The sequence below is a fragment of the Carcharhinus amblyrhynchos genome, chromosome 7 (assembly GCF_965287045.1).
Source record: "Carcharhinus amblyrhynchos chromosome 7, sCarAmb.v2.hapA, whole genome shotgun sequence".
NCBI classification, from domain to species: Eukaryota; Metazoa; Chordata; class Chondrichthyes; order Carcharhiniformes; family Carcharhinidae; genus Carcharhinus; species Carcharhinus amblyrhynchos.
Window position 1 is genome coordinate 117,967,058 of NC_137330.1, and position 18,605 is coordinate 117,985,662.

At 46.1% G+C, this 18,605-nt stretch overlaps 1 protein-coding gene across 3 annotated transcripts in view; it reads left to right on the plus strand.

Moving 5' to 3' along the window:
* Window positions 1–5,286: 5,286 nt before the first annotated feature.
* The window catches only part of vegfab (vascular endothelial growth factor Ab), a 46,652-nt gene continuing 33,333 nt past the window's right edge, over window positions 5,287–18,605 (plus strand). The window contains exons 1-3 of one of the 3 annotated variants that reach the window (XM_080193011.1): window positions 5,287–5,891; window positions 6,042–6,138; window positions 9,255–9,291. In XM_080193011.1, coding sequence (XP_080049137.1) covers window positions 6,073–6,138; window positions 9,255–9,291 — 103 coding nt within the window. In that variant the 5' untranslated portion in view covers window positions 5,287–5,891; window positions 6,042–6,072. Of the gene's footprint in view, window positions 6,139–9,254; window positions 9,292–18,605 lie in introns of all 3 variants that reach the window. The other 2 variants (XM_080193014.1, XM_080193012.1) reach the window with 2 other exon arrangements.

Consider the following 18,605-nt stretch of genomic DNA (forward strand, 5'->3'; position numbering starts at 1 on the left):
ATTTCCTACCTCTCTTTGTGTTAGCAGCAAATTCTGCACATCTTTAATCCCTTCCTCTAAGTCATGGGTATAAATTGTTAGAAGCTGAGGGTCTTGTAGCACACCACTCATTATATATTGCCAACCAAAAATGATGCATTATTGCCTATTCTTTGCTTCCAATCTTATATCCATGTTACTTTCTGACTCCCTACACCATGAGCTTTCATTTTCCCCAATAAGCTTTGATGAGGCAACTTATCAAATGTCTTCTGGAAATCTAAGTACAATGCTTCCACCAGTTCCTCTTTATCCACAGAACATATCACTTCTTCCGAGAACTCCAATAAATTGGTTAGACATGATTTCCCTTTCACAAAACCATGTTGACTCCACCTGATTACCTTGAATTTATCTACGAAACAACTTAAAGAATAACTTCTAGCATTTTCCATTTGGCAAATGTTGAGCTAACTTTGCTATTGTTTCCAGGTTTCTGTCTCCCTCCCTTTCTGAATAACGGAGTTACATTCCCTATTTTAAAATCCAAAGGAATTGTCCCCGAATCTAGGGAATCTTAGAAAATTAAAATCAATGCATCAACTATCTCACCACTTGTGAGACCCTAGGATCCATCAGATCCAGGGACTTGTCCTAAATGGTGGGATAAGGGATCAAATTTGGAAAAATTTTACAAATCAGTGCAGAAGTAAAGCAAGAGAGAAAAGTATTATTATATGGGAAATGATAAACAGACCATGACAGCAAAGTACACAGTGCAAATTTAAGAGTAAGTCAGCTGATAAGGCTAGTGGTTACAAAAAAGAACTAGGTAGGACAGGGTATAAAGAAAGGTAATCATGCAGTCTTATTCTACATTTATACTGGAAAAATCATCTGGGCAAAAGTGGCCTAGATGAGGAATTAATGTAATGTTTTTGGGATAGTTTCATAGACTAGCATGTTCTGGTAACAACCTGAGAACATACTATACAAGGCTTGGCATTGTGAAATAAGATATGATTAATTAAAAGCCTTATAATGAAGGCACTCCATGATTGAATTTAACATTCAGTTTGAGGGTGAGAAAAGTGGGTCTAAGACCAGTATTTTAAACTTAAATAAGGTCAGTTGTACGGGCATGAAAAAAAGGTGGCTAATATAAACTAGCAAATTAGATGAAGAAATAGAGATGCTGTGTCAGATGTTTAAGAGGATATTTCAGAAAACATTGATATATTCCAGTGAGGAAGAACATTTCCAAGGAGAGGACCCACAATCTGTGGTGAAATAAAAAGAATTAAAGCTAGTATCAAACGTAAAGAAAAAAACATAATTGTGTAAAGATGGTTGGCAAGTCAAAGGATTGGACAGCATATGAAAATAGCAAAGAATGACTTAAATATTCATAAGGAGGGAAAATTAGAGCACAAGAGAAAGATAGCTGGAAATATAAGGACAGTTAGTAAAACCTGCTACAGATATTTAAAAAGTTAACAAAGTGAGCATTGGTCCGATGGAAAATAATTCAAGGGAGTTTATAATGAAAATAAGGAAATAGCAGATGAATTGAACAGGTATTTTTTACTGGTGTTTTTGATTTGGTTTATTATTGTCACATGCATTAGTGTACAGTGAAAAGTATTGTTACTTGCGTGCTATACAGACAAAGCATACCGTTCAGAGAGTACATAGGAGAGAGTGCAGAATGTAGTATTATAGTCATAGCTAGGGTGCAGAGAAAGGTCAGCTTAATGCGAGGTCGGCACATTTAAAAGCCTAAGGCAGCAGCAGGAAATAAACTGTTCTTGAGTCAGTCGGTACATGTCCTCAGACTTTTGTATCTTTTTTCTGATAGAAGAAAGTGGAAGAGAGAATATCTGGGATGCGTGGGGTCCTTGATTTTGCTGGTTGCTTTGCCGAGGCAGCGGGAAGTGTAGACAGAGTCAATGGATGGGAGGCTGGTTTGTGTGATAGACTGGGCTGTACTCACGACCCTCTGTAGTTTCTTGTGGTCTTGAGCAGAGCAGGAGCCATACCAAGTTACGATATAACTAGAAAGAATGCTTTCTGTGGTGCATCTATAAAAGGTGACTTACCTGATGAAGGAGCAGTGCTCGTGATTTCAAATAAACCTGTTGAACTTTAACCTGGTGTTGCGAGACTTCTTACTTCCTCGTCCCAACCCAATACCGGCATCTCCACATCATGACTTTGTAAAAGTTGGTGAGAGTTGCAGTCAAAATGAATAAATTTCCTTAGGTTTCTGAGAAAGTGGTGGGCTTTCTCAATTATATTATCAGCACAGCGGGGACCAGGACAGACTGTTGCTGATCTCATCCATTGACTCTGTCTATACTTCCCATTGCCTAGGAAAAGCAGAGAAAATTAAGGACCCCACACACCCCAGACATTCTCTCTTCCACCTTCTTCTATGGGGAAAAAGATACAAAGTCTGAGGTCACGTACCAACTGACTCAAGAGCAGCTTCTTCCCTGCTGCCATTAGACTTTTGAATGGGCCTACTTCATATTAAGTTGATCTTTCTCTACACCCTAGCTATGACTGTAACACTATGTTCTACACTCTCTCCTTTCCTTCACTATGAACGGTATGCTCTGTTGTGCAAGAAACAATACTTTTCACTGTACGTTAATACAGTCTGTGTAGCGTGCAAGAAACAAAACTTTTCACTGTACATTAATACAGTCTGTGTAGCGTGCAAGAAACAATACTTTTCAGTGTATATTAATACAGTCTGTATACATGCAAAAAAGCAATACTTTTCACTATGTTAATACAGTCTGTATAGCACTCAAGAAACAATACTTTTCACTGTATGTTAATACAGTCTGTGTAGCGTGCAAGAAACAAAACTTTTCAGTGTATATTAATACAGTCTGTATACATGCAAAAAAGCAATACTTTTCACTATGTTAATACAGTCTGTATAGCACTCAAGAAACAATACTTTTCACTGTATGTTAATACAGTCTGTGTAGCGTGCAAGAAACAAAACTTTTCAGTGTATATTAATACAGTCTGTATACATGCAAAAAAGCAATACTTTTCACTATGTCAATACAGTCTGTATAGCACTCAAGAAACAATACTTTTCACTGTATGTTAATACAGTCTGTGTAGCGTGCAAGAAACAATACTTTTCAGTGTATATTAATACAGTCTGTATACATGCAAAAAAGCAATACTTTTCACTATGTTAATACAGTCTGTATAGCACTCAAGAAACAATACTTTTCACTGTATGTTAATACAGTCTGTGTAGCATGCAAGAAACAATACTTTTCAGTGTATATTAATACAGTCTGTATACATGCAAAAAAGCAATACTTTTCACTATGTCAATACAGTCTGTATAGCACTCAAGAAACAATACTTTTCACTGTATGTTAATACAGTCTGTGTAGCGTGCAAGAAACAATACTTTTCAGTGTATATTAATACAGTCTGTATACATGCAAAAAAGCAATACTTTTCACTATGTTAATACAGTCTGTATAGCACTCAAGAAACAATACTTTTCAGTGTATATTAATACAGTCTGTATACATGCAAAAAAGCAATACTTTTCACTATGTCAATACAGTCTGTATAGCACTCAAGAAACAATACTTTTCACTGTATGTTAATACAGTCTGTGTAGCGTGCAAGAAACAAAACTTTTCAGTGTATATTAATACAGTCTGTATACATGCAAAAAAGCAATACTTTTCACTATGTTAATACAGTCTGTATAGCACTCAAGAAACAATACTTTTCACTGTACGTTAATACAGTCTGTATACGTGCAAGAAACAATACTTTTCACTGTATGTTAATACAGTCTGTGTAGAGTGCAAAAAAAACTTTTCACTGTACATTAATACAGTCTGTATACGTGCAAGAAACAATACTTTTCACTGTATGTTAATACAACCTGGATAGCGCACAAGAAACAATACTTTTCACTGTACGTTAATACAGTCTGTATAGCATGTAAAAAACATTACTTTTCACTGTGCACTATTACATGTGACAAAAGTCAATCGAATCAGAAAGTAGAGGCGTTGGTGGGCTTTCTCAACTATAGTGTGGGCTTGAGGGGGATCTCTACACTTGAAACTCTCCATTCCTACTTGATCCCCATTGATGTAGACAGAGTTTCGAGTCATAAGAACATAAGAAATAGGAGGAGGAGTAGGCCATCTACCCCTTCGCGCCTGCCCCACCATTCAGTAAGATCATGGCTGATCTGTCGTGGCTCAGTTCCACATTCCCACCCTCTCCCCATAACCCTTAATCCCCTCTCCTATCAAAAACCCATCAACCCGCGTCTTAAAAATATTTAGCGAGGCAGGCTCCACCACTTCAACGGGCAGAGAATTCCAGAGATTCACCACCCTTTGAGTGAAGAAGTTCCTCCTCAACTCCGTTCTAAACCGCCCCCCCTTTATCTTGAGGCTGTGCCCCCTAGTCCTACTATCCTTTCTGAGCGGGAAGAGCCTCTCCACCTCTATCCTAGCTATCCCATTCATCATCTTATACGTCTCAATGAGATCTCCCTTCATTCTTCTAAACTCTAACGAGTACAAGCCTAATTTATTCCGCCTCTCCTCATAGCTCAACCCCCTCAACTCCGGTATCAGCCTAGTAAACCTCCTCTGCACTCCCTCCAAAGCCAAAATATCCTTACGTAAGCGCGGCGACCAAAACTGCACACAGTACTCCAGCTGCAGCCTCACCAATGCCCTATACAGTTGCAGCAAGACCTCCTTACTTTTATATTCAATCCCCCTCGCTATGAAGGCCAGCATCCCATTCGCCTTCCTGACCACCTGCAGGCTGGGTTTTTGCCACTCATGCACAAGGACCCCGAGGTCCCTCTGCACCGTCGCGTGCTGCAGTTTTTCACCATGTGAGTAATAGTCCTTCCTACCATTATTCCTACCAAAGTGGACCACCTCGCGCTTGCCAACATTGAATTCCATTCGCCAGTTCCCAGCCCATTCGCCCAGCCTATCTAGATCCTTCTGCAGACTCTCCACACCCTCCGCGCAATTTGCCATTCCATCAATCTTGGTGTCATCAGCAAATTGCGACACCCTACATTCGGTTCCCTCCTCCAGATCATCTGTATAAATGGTGAATAGCTGGGGCCCCAGCTCTATTCTCTCCAGCACTGATGCTGTCAATTGCTGAGATTTGTCTTCTCCTTTTTCCCTTGGAACTGAGGGCAGTACACGGTGTATTACGGTGAGTTCGGCCTGCCCACAATGGGGAGGGGAATCGCTAACAGGCGGGCTCAGTTGATACAGAGCGAATCTGAGAGTTAGAGCGAGTGCAGTGGAACTGTGCCGTGCTGTCAGGAGGATTACAACAAGCACAAAGCGCTCGCACTTCCAAGCCTGTACCTTCTTTTTTTTTCTCTACCCACTTCTTTCCGTCCGCTGAGTTCTCTAAATACAGATTAATTATTTTTTGTGCCCTCGATTAATTTTCTCTGCTGGATTTTTTTTGTAAAAACTGGGTTTGAGAAAACTGCTGCAAGATTCTGGATTTTTATGGACATATGTAGCTTCTGAATTTTTTTTCTCTCTCGTTGAAGACAAAGTTTGAGGGATTCAAGCAAGAAGAAAAAAAGAAACTCTTTCCCCCCTTCCCTTCCCCAATCACCACCAGCTCTCTCCCCTTTCAGAGAGAGGGAGGGAGCCAGCAGCTGTTAGGGAATCGCTCTGGTGCTGTGTGTGTGTGTGTAAGAAAGTCTGTCGCGATCAACTTTACTGCTGCCTTTTGGTCTACCGGACGAACTGCTCGCCGCTGGGGTAGAAAGACGAACAAGACGTGGAGACTCACACATATATATACAAACTGAACATTAGGGGAAAATAGATGGTTTCTGTGCTACACCGGAGGTATGTTACATTGAGAATTGAAGATTGAAGGAGATTGCACCGAGACGCGCGCACACACACACACACACACACTTCAGAGAGAGACTCTTGTTCAATATTTCAATTCGGAGGCAACTATTTGCAGAGGTTTATTTTTTTTCTCTCTCGCAGTTTTTCAGCCGGGATATAATCTGCAGCAACCATGAACTCACTGCTGAGTTTACTGCACTGCCTACTAGTCGCCTTGCTGTACTTTGACATGACCAAGGTAAGTCACCTCTGTGTGTGTGTGTCTCTCACTGTGCTGCCGGCCAAAATCTTCATGTTTCATTAATCACCCCGATTGTTAATCGCCGAATCTGTTCATGTCTCTTGTGTGTTTTTATATAACTCTGCACAGCAGCACGTGTTAGCTGCAGAACCGGACTGACAGTGTAACAAGAGAAAGTCATTGTGAAATTGATGATAGTGTTCATTTTAACTTTAACTCTGCCTCTCTCCGTCTGTGTCCCTCTCTCTGCCTGCCTCTCTCCGCCTTCTCTGCCTGTGTCCCTCTCTCTTTCTCTCTCTCTGCCTGTGTCCCTCTGTCTCTTCCTCGCTGTCTCTCCCTCTGTCTGTTTTTGCTGCTCTCTCTCGTTCACTCATCCCGTCTCTCCCTGCCTCTCCTCCTCTCCCTGTCTTTGCCTCTCTCTCTGCCTATGTTTTGCCTCTGTCCATCTCTCTCTCCCTCTCCAACTCTCTCTCTGTTTCTCTTTTCGCTGCCTCTAACCCTGTCCCTGCTTCTCTCTCCCGTCCTTCTCAACCTCTCGCTCTCCCCCTAATTCTCCCTCTCTCTCTCTCTACACACAGCAAGACTGGAGCTGGCCTGGCGAGTTGCGGTTTGACTCAAAGCCCGGGTTGCGGCTTCCCAGCTCGGCTAGGATAGGTTTCTGTGCTCCCAGTTACAGAACCCACCGCCCCCCCCAAGACTTGTAAGAAAATTAAGTGACATCTATATGACGCCCATCTATTTAAAAGGGCAATATTCGCGCCTCCTGAGAAAGTATTAAATTGAAACGCAGAAATCTAGGATGGGAAACTGACAGTTCCGCACTGCCCAGTTGATTGAGTTAGACTGGAAGAGACGGCAGTTTATTCGTGATGGGATCTTTCTCCCTCAGGCTGCTGTGCTCAAGGGGGGCTGGGATTTGGAAGGCAGGCATCGCTGTCATTTCTGTGAGAGGCTAGTGACTGAGAGGAGAGTGAGCCTTTCAGATCTGTAATGAGTTCATTCCCCACACAGCGGCCGTCTCAGCTCCCAATGCTATCAGACCGAGTGGATCCCGCCAGCCAGGCACACACACCGGGACAGAGAGAGAGACTGTCTCCCCATGCACAGAGTCCCAGAAACACACATGGAGACAGAGAGAGAGACTGTCTCCCCATGCACAAACACACACACATACAGAAAGTGTGTCTCCCCCTGCACACAGTCCCACAAACACACACACACACAGTGTGTCTCCCCATGCACACAGTCCCAGAAACACACACCGGGACAGAGAGAGACTGTCTCCCCATGCACAGAGTCCCAGAAACACACACGGAGACAGAGAGAGACTGTCTCCCCATGCACACAGTCCCACAAACACACACACACATACAGAAAGTGTGTCTCCCCCTGCACACAGTCCCAGAAACACACACACAGACAGAGAGAGAGACTGTCTGTCCATACACACAGTTCCAGAAACACACACACACAGACAGAGAGAGAGAGACTGTCTCCCCATACACACAGTTCCAGAAACACACACACAGACAGAGACTGTCTCCCTACGCACACAGTCCCAGAAACACACGGAGACAGAGCTAGGGAGGGAGAGAGACTGTCTCCCCATGCACACAGTCCCAGAAACACACACAGACAGCGAGAGACAGACTCCAACACACTGTCTCCCTCCCTCACACACCGAGACAGAGAGAAACAGGGAGAGAAAGGCTGTCTCCAATATACCGTCTCTCTCCCTCACAGTCCCAGAAACATTCACACACACTGCCTCCAACACACTCTCTCCCTCACACACAGTCTGAGAAACACACACTGAAGCGATAGAGGAGGGCTGGGCAACCATTCACAAAATGTTCCGTCCACTCACCACCCGCCCCCCCGCTCCTTCGCCCCATTCTGTCCATCTCTTCTATCGCCTTCTCCCTCTATCTTTCTTTCCGTCGATCTCTCGGTCTGTTTCATAATATTTTTCCATCCCCAATCCCACTGAGCTGATCACCAAAACGTAAATCACTGGGTCCGGCGGGCAACAGGAGAGAGAGAGAGAAAATAAGAGTTTAAAGGTGTCCAGCCTGCAGGATCTCCTTCTTTACACGCCTCCCTCTCCTGCCCAGTCTATTGAACCCTCTCTCTCTCTCTCTCTCTTTCTCCCTCTATCCATTCTCTCTCCCTCCACACTTATTGGCAAAAGCTTCCAGTCTCCCACACAATCCTAGAAACATTCCCGTCGCTTTCCCAAATTCCGACACAAACGCTGTCAGTACAGCAGGTGCCGCTGTGTAGGGGGAAGGTTAATGTTGAACTGAGGAGGCATTCCACAGCTTTGTGCTTTCCCCCCTGCCTAAATATTTTCCCCCTCTCCGTTTCCAGCGATTATTCATGCGAGTGAATCCATATTGATGTATAAAGTCCAAACGATGTGGCAATGTGAAGCCAGCGGTTCAGATTTCCAAATAAACAAACAGATCCCCTCTTGACCCAGGGTTCCTTCTCCCTCCTGCCCAGAAGGAAAGTTTTTTTTTAAAAAAAAGAATTTTTTTTTATTTTTTTAAAAAAAAGCGAATTGTGTGAACGCCGACCGACCCAAGAACAGCTTCTCCCCCTGCTGCCGGCAGACTTTTGAATGGATCCTACCCCGCATGAATTTGATCTTTCTCTGCACCCTAGCTGTGACTGTCACACTGCACGCTCTCGCTTCTTTCTCCATGAACAGTATGCGTTACCGCGCAAGAAACAACACTTTCCACTGTACCTGTGACAATAATAAATCGAATCAACACACATCCTAGCCCCCCCCCATAGATGGGCTGAATGGCCGCCCGCAGGCTGTTAGATTTCCCTCAATCTTTTTATTCTCGATGTTTAAAAATAGCAATGTTAAAAAATCACAATAATTTACCCTTATTTGTAAATTTATTGCAGGCTGTTTGTACAAGTGTGTAATGCAATACCTCCCTTTTTATATTGTTGCTTTATTTTGGGGGCTACCTTGTTTTAACAAATGACTGTTTAGGGTGAGAACCAATCTATTTTTTGGGGAAGAAAAGATAAAAACTGTTGCTAATCTTTTCCCTTCTCTCTCCCCTTCCTTCCCCTTTGTTTGGCTGTACCAGGCGGCTCACATCCCCATGGAGAGTCGGAGGAGCGACGGTAAGCTCAAGTGTTACGATCGTTTCAGAAGCAGATGGGTTTTATATATATATATATATATTTCCAGCTTGTTTGGAATTGGACACATTTCATGTCGCAAATCCCTTAGCTGCTTTTGCAGATTGCTCAGAATAGGCTTAGATTGCCACCTGCTGGCCGCTGGCAGAAGTGCCCGGTCTGCCTATGTTAATCTTTTCTCCACCCCAATGCTTTTCCATGTAATTGGGATTCCAGGAGGGAAGGTGGTAGGGGGTTTGGGAGCTGGAGTGATTGATTTATTTTAAAATAGTTACAATTTGCATGCATTTTCTCCAGACAAATTGGCTGTAAGGTCTCAGTTACGACAAACGGGGCAGAAGGAGACCATTTGGCCCATCGAGTCTGCACCGACTAGGATCCCACTCAGACCCTATTCCCATAAATCTAAACATTTATCCTACCTCATCCCCTTGACACTAATGGGCAATTTACCATGGCTAATCCGCACATCTTGGACTGTGGAAGGAAACCCACACAGACATGGGGAGAACGTGTAGACTCCACACAGATAGTGACCTACGTGGGAATCAAACCCAGATCCCTGGAGTTGTGAGGTAGCAGTGCTAACCACTGTGCCACATGAGAATTTATTTCTTGGGAAGGGTTGTGAGTCTTTGGAACTCTTCTTCCACAGGCAGTGGAAGCAGAATCTCTAAATATTTTTTAAGCCACAGCTGGATAGATTCTTGATTAATAAGAGGGTGAAAGGATATTGGGGTTAGGCAGCAATGTGGGTTGAGGTTATAATCAGATCAGCCATGATCTTATTGAAGTGCGGAGTGGCCTACTACCCCTGCGCGTAGTCCATATTTTTGTGTGTTGCGGCAGGATAACTGACAGTTCGAGAGATGTGCTAGTTAGGGTGCATTGGCCGTGCTAAATTCTCCTTCAGTGTACCCCAACAGGCGCCAGAGTGTGGTGAGTAGGGGATTTTCACAGTAACTTCATCGCAGTGTTAATGTAAATCTACTTGTGACACTATTAAGCATTAAAAATCTGATTACATACATGAATAGGCAGAGAGTAGAACGATTATGGACCACATAAAGGCAAGAAAATATTAGAATAGAGAGGCGCCTGCGTTGCCACAGACTTTGTGGCCTGAATCATAGAATCCCTACCGTTTGGCCCATCGAGACTGCACCGACCACAATCCCACCCAGGCCCTATCCTCATACAATTACCCTAGCTAGTCCCCCTAAGGGAAAATTTAACACTACCAATCCCGCACATTTTTGGAGTGTGGGGGGGGGGAACTGGAGGAAACCCACACAGAGACAGGGAGAACGTGCGGCCTCCACACAGACAGTGACCCAAGCCGGGAATCGAACCTGGTTCCTGTGAGGCAGCAGTGCTAACGACTGCGCCACCGTGCTGCCCCTGCCCCTGCACCTGTGCTGTGACGTTCTTTGCTCTTTGTAATAAATAAACTTTAAACTTAGGGCTGTTTGCCCCTTCCTGGCCCCGGAAGAAGTTATTCATCATTTCCCTAGTGCAAATTCAGCACTGTTTTTACTTGGGCACCAGTAGCTGTGAAGATTATTTTTCATGGGTTGTGAGTGTTGGTGACCTAACCCCTTTCAGAGTGAATGTGGAGTCACGTGTAGACCAGATTTCCAAACAGGCTGATTTTCTTCCCTGAAGGGCACTTGATAACAGGATTTGGAATATAAATAATAATAACATATTATAAATGGAATCTAGATTCCACTCATCACCCATGGTGGGGTTTGAACCCTTGTCACTAAAGCAACACTATGTGCTGGATTACTAGCGCAGCATCACTCCCACTGGCCTCATCACTGCCCCCTTGTGTTTATCATTTCACAACAGGAATGTGCAGAAGGGGGCAGCACAGTGGTTAGCATTGATGTCTCACAGCGCCAGGGACCACAGGTCTGTGTGGAGTTTGCATGTTCTCCCCATGTCTGAGTGGGTTTCCTCCAGGTGCTCTGGTTTCCTCCCACAGCCTGAAAAATTTGGTGGTTAGGTTGATTGGCCATGCTAAATTGAGCTTAGTGTCAGGGGGCTTAGCAGGGTACATATGTGGGGTTACGGGAATAGGGCCTGGGTGGGATTGTGGTAGGCACAGATTCGATAGTCCGAATGGCCTCCTTCTGTACAGTAGGGATTGTATGAAGAGAAGGCTAAGGAGAGGTTGAGCGCGGTGTTTGGGATTGAGGGTTCTGTTGGAGTAGATAGAGTGGAACTGGCTGTGTGAGGGGATGATTGATTGGAGCAGGGGGATATGAGCACTTGATGTCTATCTGGGATTGTAGATCACATGGGCACCATCTGATTTCAGTCGGCTTTGAGACTGTGACCACCGGATCCTGTATCCGTGTGAAGCCTCTTCGCTGTGTCCTGACTGTTAAGATTAACTCAGTGTTTAGATTGTGAATCTGAGGTTCAGCGCAGGCACAGTGACCCTGTCACTGTCACAACCAGTGCACCAAGCATGTCATTACACTCAAAATTAATAATTAGATGATTGTATTGCTATCCGCACACTCATTCCCTGAGTTTGGGGTTGGCGCGGTGGCGCAGTGGTTAGCACTGCTGCCACACAACGTCAGGGACCCGGGTTCAATTCCCAGCTTGGGTCACTGTCTGTGCGGAGATTGCACATTCTCCCCGTGTCTGTGTGGGTTTCCTCTGGGTGCTCCAGTTTCCTCCCACATTCCAAAGATGTGTGGGTTAGGTGGATTGGCCATGCTAAATTGCCCCTCTGGTATCCCATGATGTGTAGGTTAGATGGAATTAGCCATGGTAAGTGTGGGGTTACGAGGATAGGACCTGGGATGGCACGATGGCACAGTGTTTAGCACTGCTGTCTCACAGCTTGCCAAGGAACCGGGTTCAATTCCTGGCTATGGATCACCGGCTGTGTGGAGTTTGCACGTTCTCCCCATGTCTGCATGGGTTTCCTCTGAGTGCTCTGGTTTCCTCCGGGCAGGTTAGGTTGACTGGCCATGCTAAATTGCCCCTTAGTCTCAGGAGGACCCAGCAGGGTAAAAAGGGTTACGGGTTAGGGATTGTGGTTGGTGTAGATGTGATGGGCCAAATGGCCTCCTTCTATAATTTGCCGATGAAATTGGTGCAGGATCAATGAGCTAAATGTCCTCTTCTGCATTGTAGAGATTCTATAATAACCTACATGTGAAGGTCCCAGTCTTTAATGGATTTTATATCGTGTGACCATCGCTTCTGGCAAGGTCTTCAAACCTCTGTTCTTACTCCCTGTCAGAGTTAGCCCTTTAGATGGAGCTAATCTATAGATTTGGTATCCCTGCACATGTACAACTCAGCCTCTGGCCCTGATTCCCTGCCCTCCCTTAGGGATGCAGGTTTTAAGAGAGATCACGTTCTGATGTCCTACGGGCTTGTGAGCTTTGTGTGCGAGGCACATAGAGACATGTGAATCTCGGGCTCTGAAGAGCAAAGAATACCTCCGGTAATGTCTGTGACCGCTCTTTCAGAGAGGGGATTGTACACGGTGTGTGTTTGCAGGAGAAAGTAGAACAGCTAGACTTGACAGGTTTGTGTTTGATGTGGCATCGAGTGGGCACTGCAAACAGCATGTGCTGTTGCAAAGATGATCGCACTGTGCAGCTCTGAGACAAAACAAAGAACAGCACAGCACGGGAAACAGGCCCTTCGGCCCAACGAGCCCGCGCCGCCATTTTAACATTGTGAGTTCCCTCTTCCACCCATGGCCCTTGTCTACGCTTATGGCACTCCACATAAGGAAGGCTTTGGCACGGCACCGCTGCCTCACGGCGCCTGGGTTCGATACCCAGCTTGGGTCGCTGTCCGTGTGGAGCGTGCACGTTCTCCCCGTGTCGGCGTGGGTTTCCTCCGGGTGCTCCGGCTTCCTCCCGCAGTAAAGGTACAACTTATCCTCGAGCCACAACATTATTGTCTGCCGACTGGCCAGCTTACTCGCTCTAAGCACTGAGCGGAGATTCAGTCCGACACGGGCTGTTCCAGAAATAGGGTGATGTGGATATGCTGGCGTTGGACTGGGGTAAACACAGTAAAAAGTCTGACAACACCAGAAATAGGGCACAGAAGACCAATACATAGTACAATCCATCAGAATAGGGACTGCCAGTCAGTGAGTGTAGCTGCTGCACTTTATGTGTCCAGCTCTGAAGTCTGGAAACCTTGCATAGCACCGTGATTGAATGGCACTGGTTATATTCTGGGAGTTGTTCTCTTTACTGATGTTTCATTACAAAGGACCTTGGTTGGCTGCTGCAGTGTGTTGAGACATGAACAGTGCTGTCTGTTCTCCTCTGACCCTGAGAGTGAGAGTTTTTCCTTTACTCATTCATGGGACATGTGTGTCGCTGGCTGGCCAGCATTTATTGCCCTTGGAGGGCACTCGAGAGTCACCCACCTTGCTGTGGCTCACACATAGGCCAGACCGTTCCCTAGGCCCTTCCCCTAAAGGACATTAGTTGAACCAGATAGATTTTTCTGTCAATGGTTTCAGGGTCATCAGGAGATTCTTAATTCCAGATAGTTTTTATTGAAGTCAAATTCCACCATCTGCCATGGCAGGATTTGAACCTGGTTCCATTAGCTGAGCTTCTGGATTAGTAGGCTATTGATTATACCACTAGGCCATTGCCTAACTGCTGCCTTGTAGGGGAACTCAAGGTGCTACAGACTGCAAATGGATGCTACTGGTCTCAGGGGCCAAGACTAAATATGTCCTAACTGCGAAACGTACAGGAATAAGAGTCCTTTCAGATTTTAAAGTTTGTTTATCAGTGTCGCAAGGAGGCTGACATTAACACTGCAGTGAAGTTACTCTGAAAATCCCCTAGTTGCCACACTCCGGCACCTGTTCGGGTGCACTGACGGAGAACTTAGCACGGCCAATTCACTTAACCAGCACGTCTTTCAGACTGTGGGAGGAAACCCATGCAGACACAAGGAGAACATGCAAACTCCACACAGACAGTGACCCGAGCCAGGAATCGAACCCAGGACCCTGGAGCTGAGCAGCAGTAGTGCTAACCACTGTGCTACCTTGCCGCTATTGCTCCACACTCGATCACAGATCAGGGTGGGCTTGATTTCAGTGCTGGCGGGAGGGAGAAGGGGTTCGGGCAGCTGTGGAGGGGGGGGCTGCTGAGAGATAGAAAACTGAACAAACAGCTCGGTGTACAGTTTAGAACAGGAATACGAGATAAGATAACCGCAGACCTGCTTGTAAAGGCCATCGTTATAATCCAAATGAGCAGCAACAATATCAGACAAGGTCATACAGTAGAGGCTTGTCCTTCATTGACCTGCTTTCTGCCAACTCGTAGTCACAGTGTCTTGCTTCAGAGTGCAGCTTAACCCCTTCACTGCCCTGCTGTTTGTTAGCCCCGGTTTAACCCCTTCACTGCCCTGCTGTTTGTTAGCCCCGGTTTAACCCCTTCACTGCCCTGCTGTTTGTTAGCCCCGGTTTAACCCCTTCACTGCCCTGCTGTTTGTTAGCCCCAGTTTAACCCCTTCACCGCCCTGCTGTTTGTTAGCCCCAGTTTAACCCCTTCACCGCCCAGCTGTGTGTTAGCCCCCATCTTAACCCCTTCACCGCCCTGCTGTGTGTTAGCTCCCAGTTTAACCCCTTCACCCCCCTGCTGTGTGTTAGCCCCCAGTTTAACCCCTTCACCCCCCTGCTGTGTGTTAGCCCAGTTTAACCCCTTCACCGCCCTGCTGTTTATTAGCCCAGTTTAACCCCTTCACCGCCCTGCTGTTTGTTAGCCCCAGCTTATTCTTAAAATTGTCCCTCACCTTTTCAAAGTGTCTTTTTGTCTGGGTTTTGGGTTTGGACAGGTGGGGGATGGGTAGGGCCAGTGTGTGGGTTTGGATGGCCCTGTGTAAATTGGCTAGGCCAGAATTTGCTGCCCTGCGGAAGGTGACCCCTTTTTTTAAACAAGTGAAAAAAGCGCGAGGCCGTTACAGGGGGTATTTTAAGACTCAGCCCCATTGCCGTGGCTCCGGGGCCAGACGGGGAGTTAGTGGATTAACAGTTCCGTGAAAATACCACTCGCCCATCGCCCCCCTCCCATTGTAGGTCAGACCAGATTCCCTTCCCCTTATTGAACTTTGTTGCAGTGTTAATGTAAGCTGCTTGCGACACTAATAAATAAACTTTAAACCTTATTGAGCCAGTTGGGTTTTCATGACAATGATAGAATCCTTACAGTGCAGAAGGAGGCCATTGAGCCCATCGAGCCTGCATTGACAGCAATCCCTTGTTATCCCCGTAAACCCACATTTTTTTTCTATTCCCCTGACACTAAGGAGTATTTTATAATGGCCAATCCACTTAACCTGCGCATCTTCGGATACTAAGAGCATTTTAGCGTGGCCAATCCACCTAAGCCACACATCTCTGGACTGCGGGAGGAAACCCACGCAGACACGGGGAGAATGTGCAAACTCCACGCAGACAGTGACGCGAGACTGGAATTGAACTTGTGTCCCAGGTGCTGGCAGGCAGCAGCGCTAACTAACTGACAATGGTTTCATGGTCACCATTTTCATTCCAAATGATCTACATTTCACCATCTGCTGTGGTGGGATTCGAATCCGGGTCCCCAGAACACGACCCTGGGTTTCTGGAGTACTAGTCCAGCAGCAATACCACTGCGCCACCACCTCATACAGCTTGAAGTCCCGGAAGGTTCTAGACTTGATTCCTGGCCATCTTTGGGCACCCACCCTTGTTGTTGGTTGAGGGCCTCCTGTTCCATGCTTCCAAATCCCTTGCTGAGTGAAGGATATTCCTCATGAGGGAGAGGAGAGGAGAGGGGAGATTGGGGAGGGATGTCAGGGCAGCGGGTGCGACAATTCCCTTCAGCGCTCCCAACCTAAGGAATTGGAAAAAAGCCAACCGGCGTCCCGGTCAGGATTGGCACTGCCCAGACTGGGCAGTGTCCCCCACCCACATACCCACCCCACCCAGAGGGGCAGCCTGGAGCTGGCCTCACCCACAAAAACCCCCCGCAGCCGAACAGCCAAGCAGGTGCTGATGGGCTAGACTCGGAGCCGGGGGAGTGGGGTGGGGGGTAACTGTCTGTGTGAGATGCTGAAATGCCTGTGAAGGTGTAGCCCAGCCCACCACACCCACAACAGCCAGTAGCTTCAGGAGAGAGGTTGGTGGGGGAACTGATGATGGGTGGGGGTGGGAGGGGGAGTGGAAGAGAGGGAGATTTAAAAAATTCCAAGTTCTATTAAATAGTGAAGTGGGTCAGCTTGTGTCTGTGTATCTGCGTGTTTGCGCTTGCGTGTTTGCGCCTATGTATGTGTGTGTTTGTGTCCGTGTGTTTGTGTCCATCTGTCTGTGTGTGTGTGTGAGAGGGAGAGAGTGAGCTGTTGGTATTCTCCGGTTCCATGACTGGAACAGCTGAAGGACGATACTGAAGGTCAAACACATCATTGTAAGGGCCAACCCCTTGATTTGGCTCAGACAGTTTTCCCATCACAATCGGCTGTCACAGTTGATCCCTGTGCAGTTCTTGTCAGTTCGGTTGTCCTGAGTAATGCTGTTAGCGTAGGTCAGAGTGTGATCCCTGTTGAACTGTGGCAGAGGTGTCCAACTGCAGGGGTGTTGGCGTGGCAGGTTAACATGGCGTTTCTGTGGCAACCTTCAAGTGCTTTACAGCCAATCAAGTACACTGTCAGAAACATAGCGGCCAATTTTGTGCACAGCAAGATCCCACAAACAGCGATGTGATCGTGACCAGATAATCTGGGGTTTGAGGGATGAATATTGGCTAGTGTTGACAGTGCCCACCGAATCACAGTTTCCGTTCAGGAAGAAAACCTATAGCTCCTTTCTCAATCGTTCCTAATGGTGACTCCAGTCCCCAGGCCAGTGATGCTGGCCTTGAGCTAGTGGTAACTGCCCTGAGGTAATGTGCCTCTCCGTGTCCCCTAGAGCTAATTACTGTGAGTACGGACATCCCAAAGGCACTTTGAGCCTGTAGCCCCTCTGAGGTAGATCTCGAAGTTAATTGTTTCTTCGTGGGTTGGCAGTTGCTTGTAAATTCAGGGGCAGAATATCCCAGCATGTTGCCCTCAAAGTGACACAAAACTAGACCCTTGTGGCTGCCAGTAACAGCCTTTGCCCCAGATCGTGGTTGCTGTGACCCACCCCAACACTAACAGCTTGTTACAAATTGAGAAAGCTTCTTCGGAAACGCTGAGCTCCCCAGGGATCGAGGCATGCGTAGCTCATTCAACATGTTCAGATTTAACAACAGAAGCCAGAGTGTGGTTGCGGAGAGTTGTTTTTCAAACTGGAGGCCTGTGAGCAGCGGTGTGCCTCAGGGATCAGTGCTGGGCCCACTGTTATTTGTCATATATTTTAATAATTTGGATGAAAGTATAGGAAGCACGGTTAGTAAGTTTGCAGATGACACCAAGATTAGTGGCATGGAGGACAGTGAAGAAAGTTATCTCCAATTGCAATGGGATCTTGATCAATTGGGCCAGTGGGCTGACGAATGGCAGATGAAGTTTAATTTAGGTAAATGCGAGATGATACATTTTGGTAGATCAAACCAGGGCAGGACTTATCCAGTTAATGGTAAGGCATTTGGGAGAGTTACAAAAAAAAGAGATCTAGGGGTACATGTTCATAGCTCCTTGAAAGTGGAGTCACAGGTGGACAGAGCGGTGAAGAAGGCATTCGGCATGCTTGGTTTCATCGATCAGAACATTGAATACAGGAGTTGGGAAGTCTTGTTGTACAAGACATTGATAAGGCCACATTTGGAATACTGTGTACAGTTCTGGTCACCCTATTATAGAAAGGATATTATTAAACTAGAAAGATTTACTAGGATGCTAGCAGGACTTGATGGTTTGAGTTATAAGGAGAGGCTGGACAGATTGGGACTTTTTTCCCTGATGCGTAGGAGGCTGAGGGGTGAGCTTATAGCGGTCTATAAAATAACGAGATCAGCTAGATCATCAATATCTTTTCCCAAAGGTAGGGGAGTCTAAAACTAGAGGGCAAAGGTTTAAGGTGAGAGGAGAGAGATACAAAAGCATCCAGGGGGTGCAATTTTTTCACCACCAGATGGTGGTGAGTGTCTGGAACAAGCTGCCAGAGGTAGTAGTAGAGGCGGGTACAATTTTATCTTTTAAAAAGCATTTAGACAGTTACGTGGGTAAGACGTATAGAGAGGGATATGGGCAAAATGCCGGCAATTGGGACTAGGTTAGTGGTTTAAACAAAAAAGACAGCATGAACAAGTTGGGCC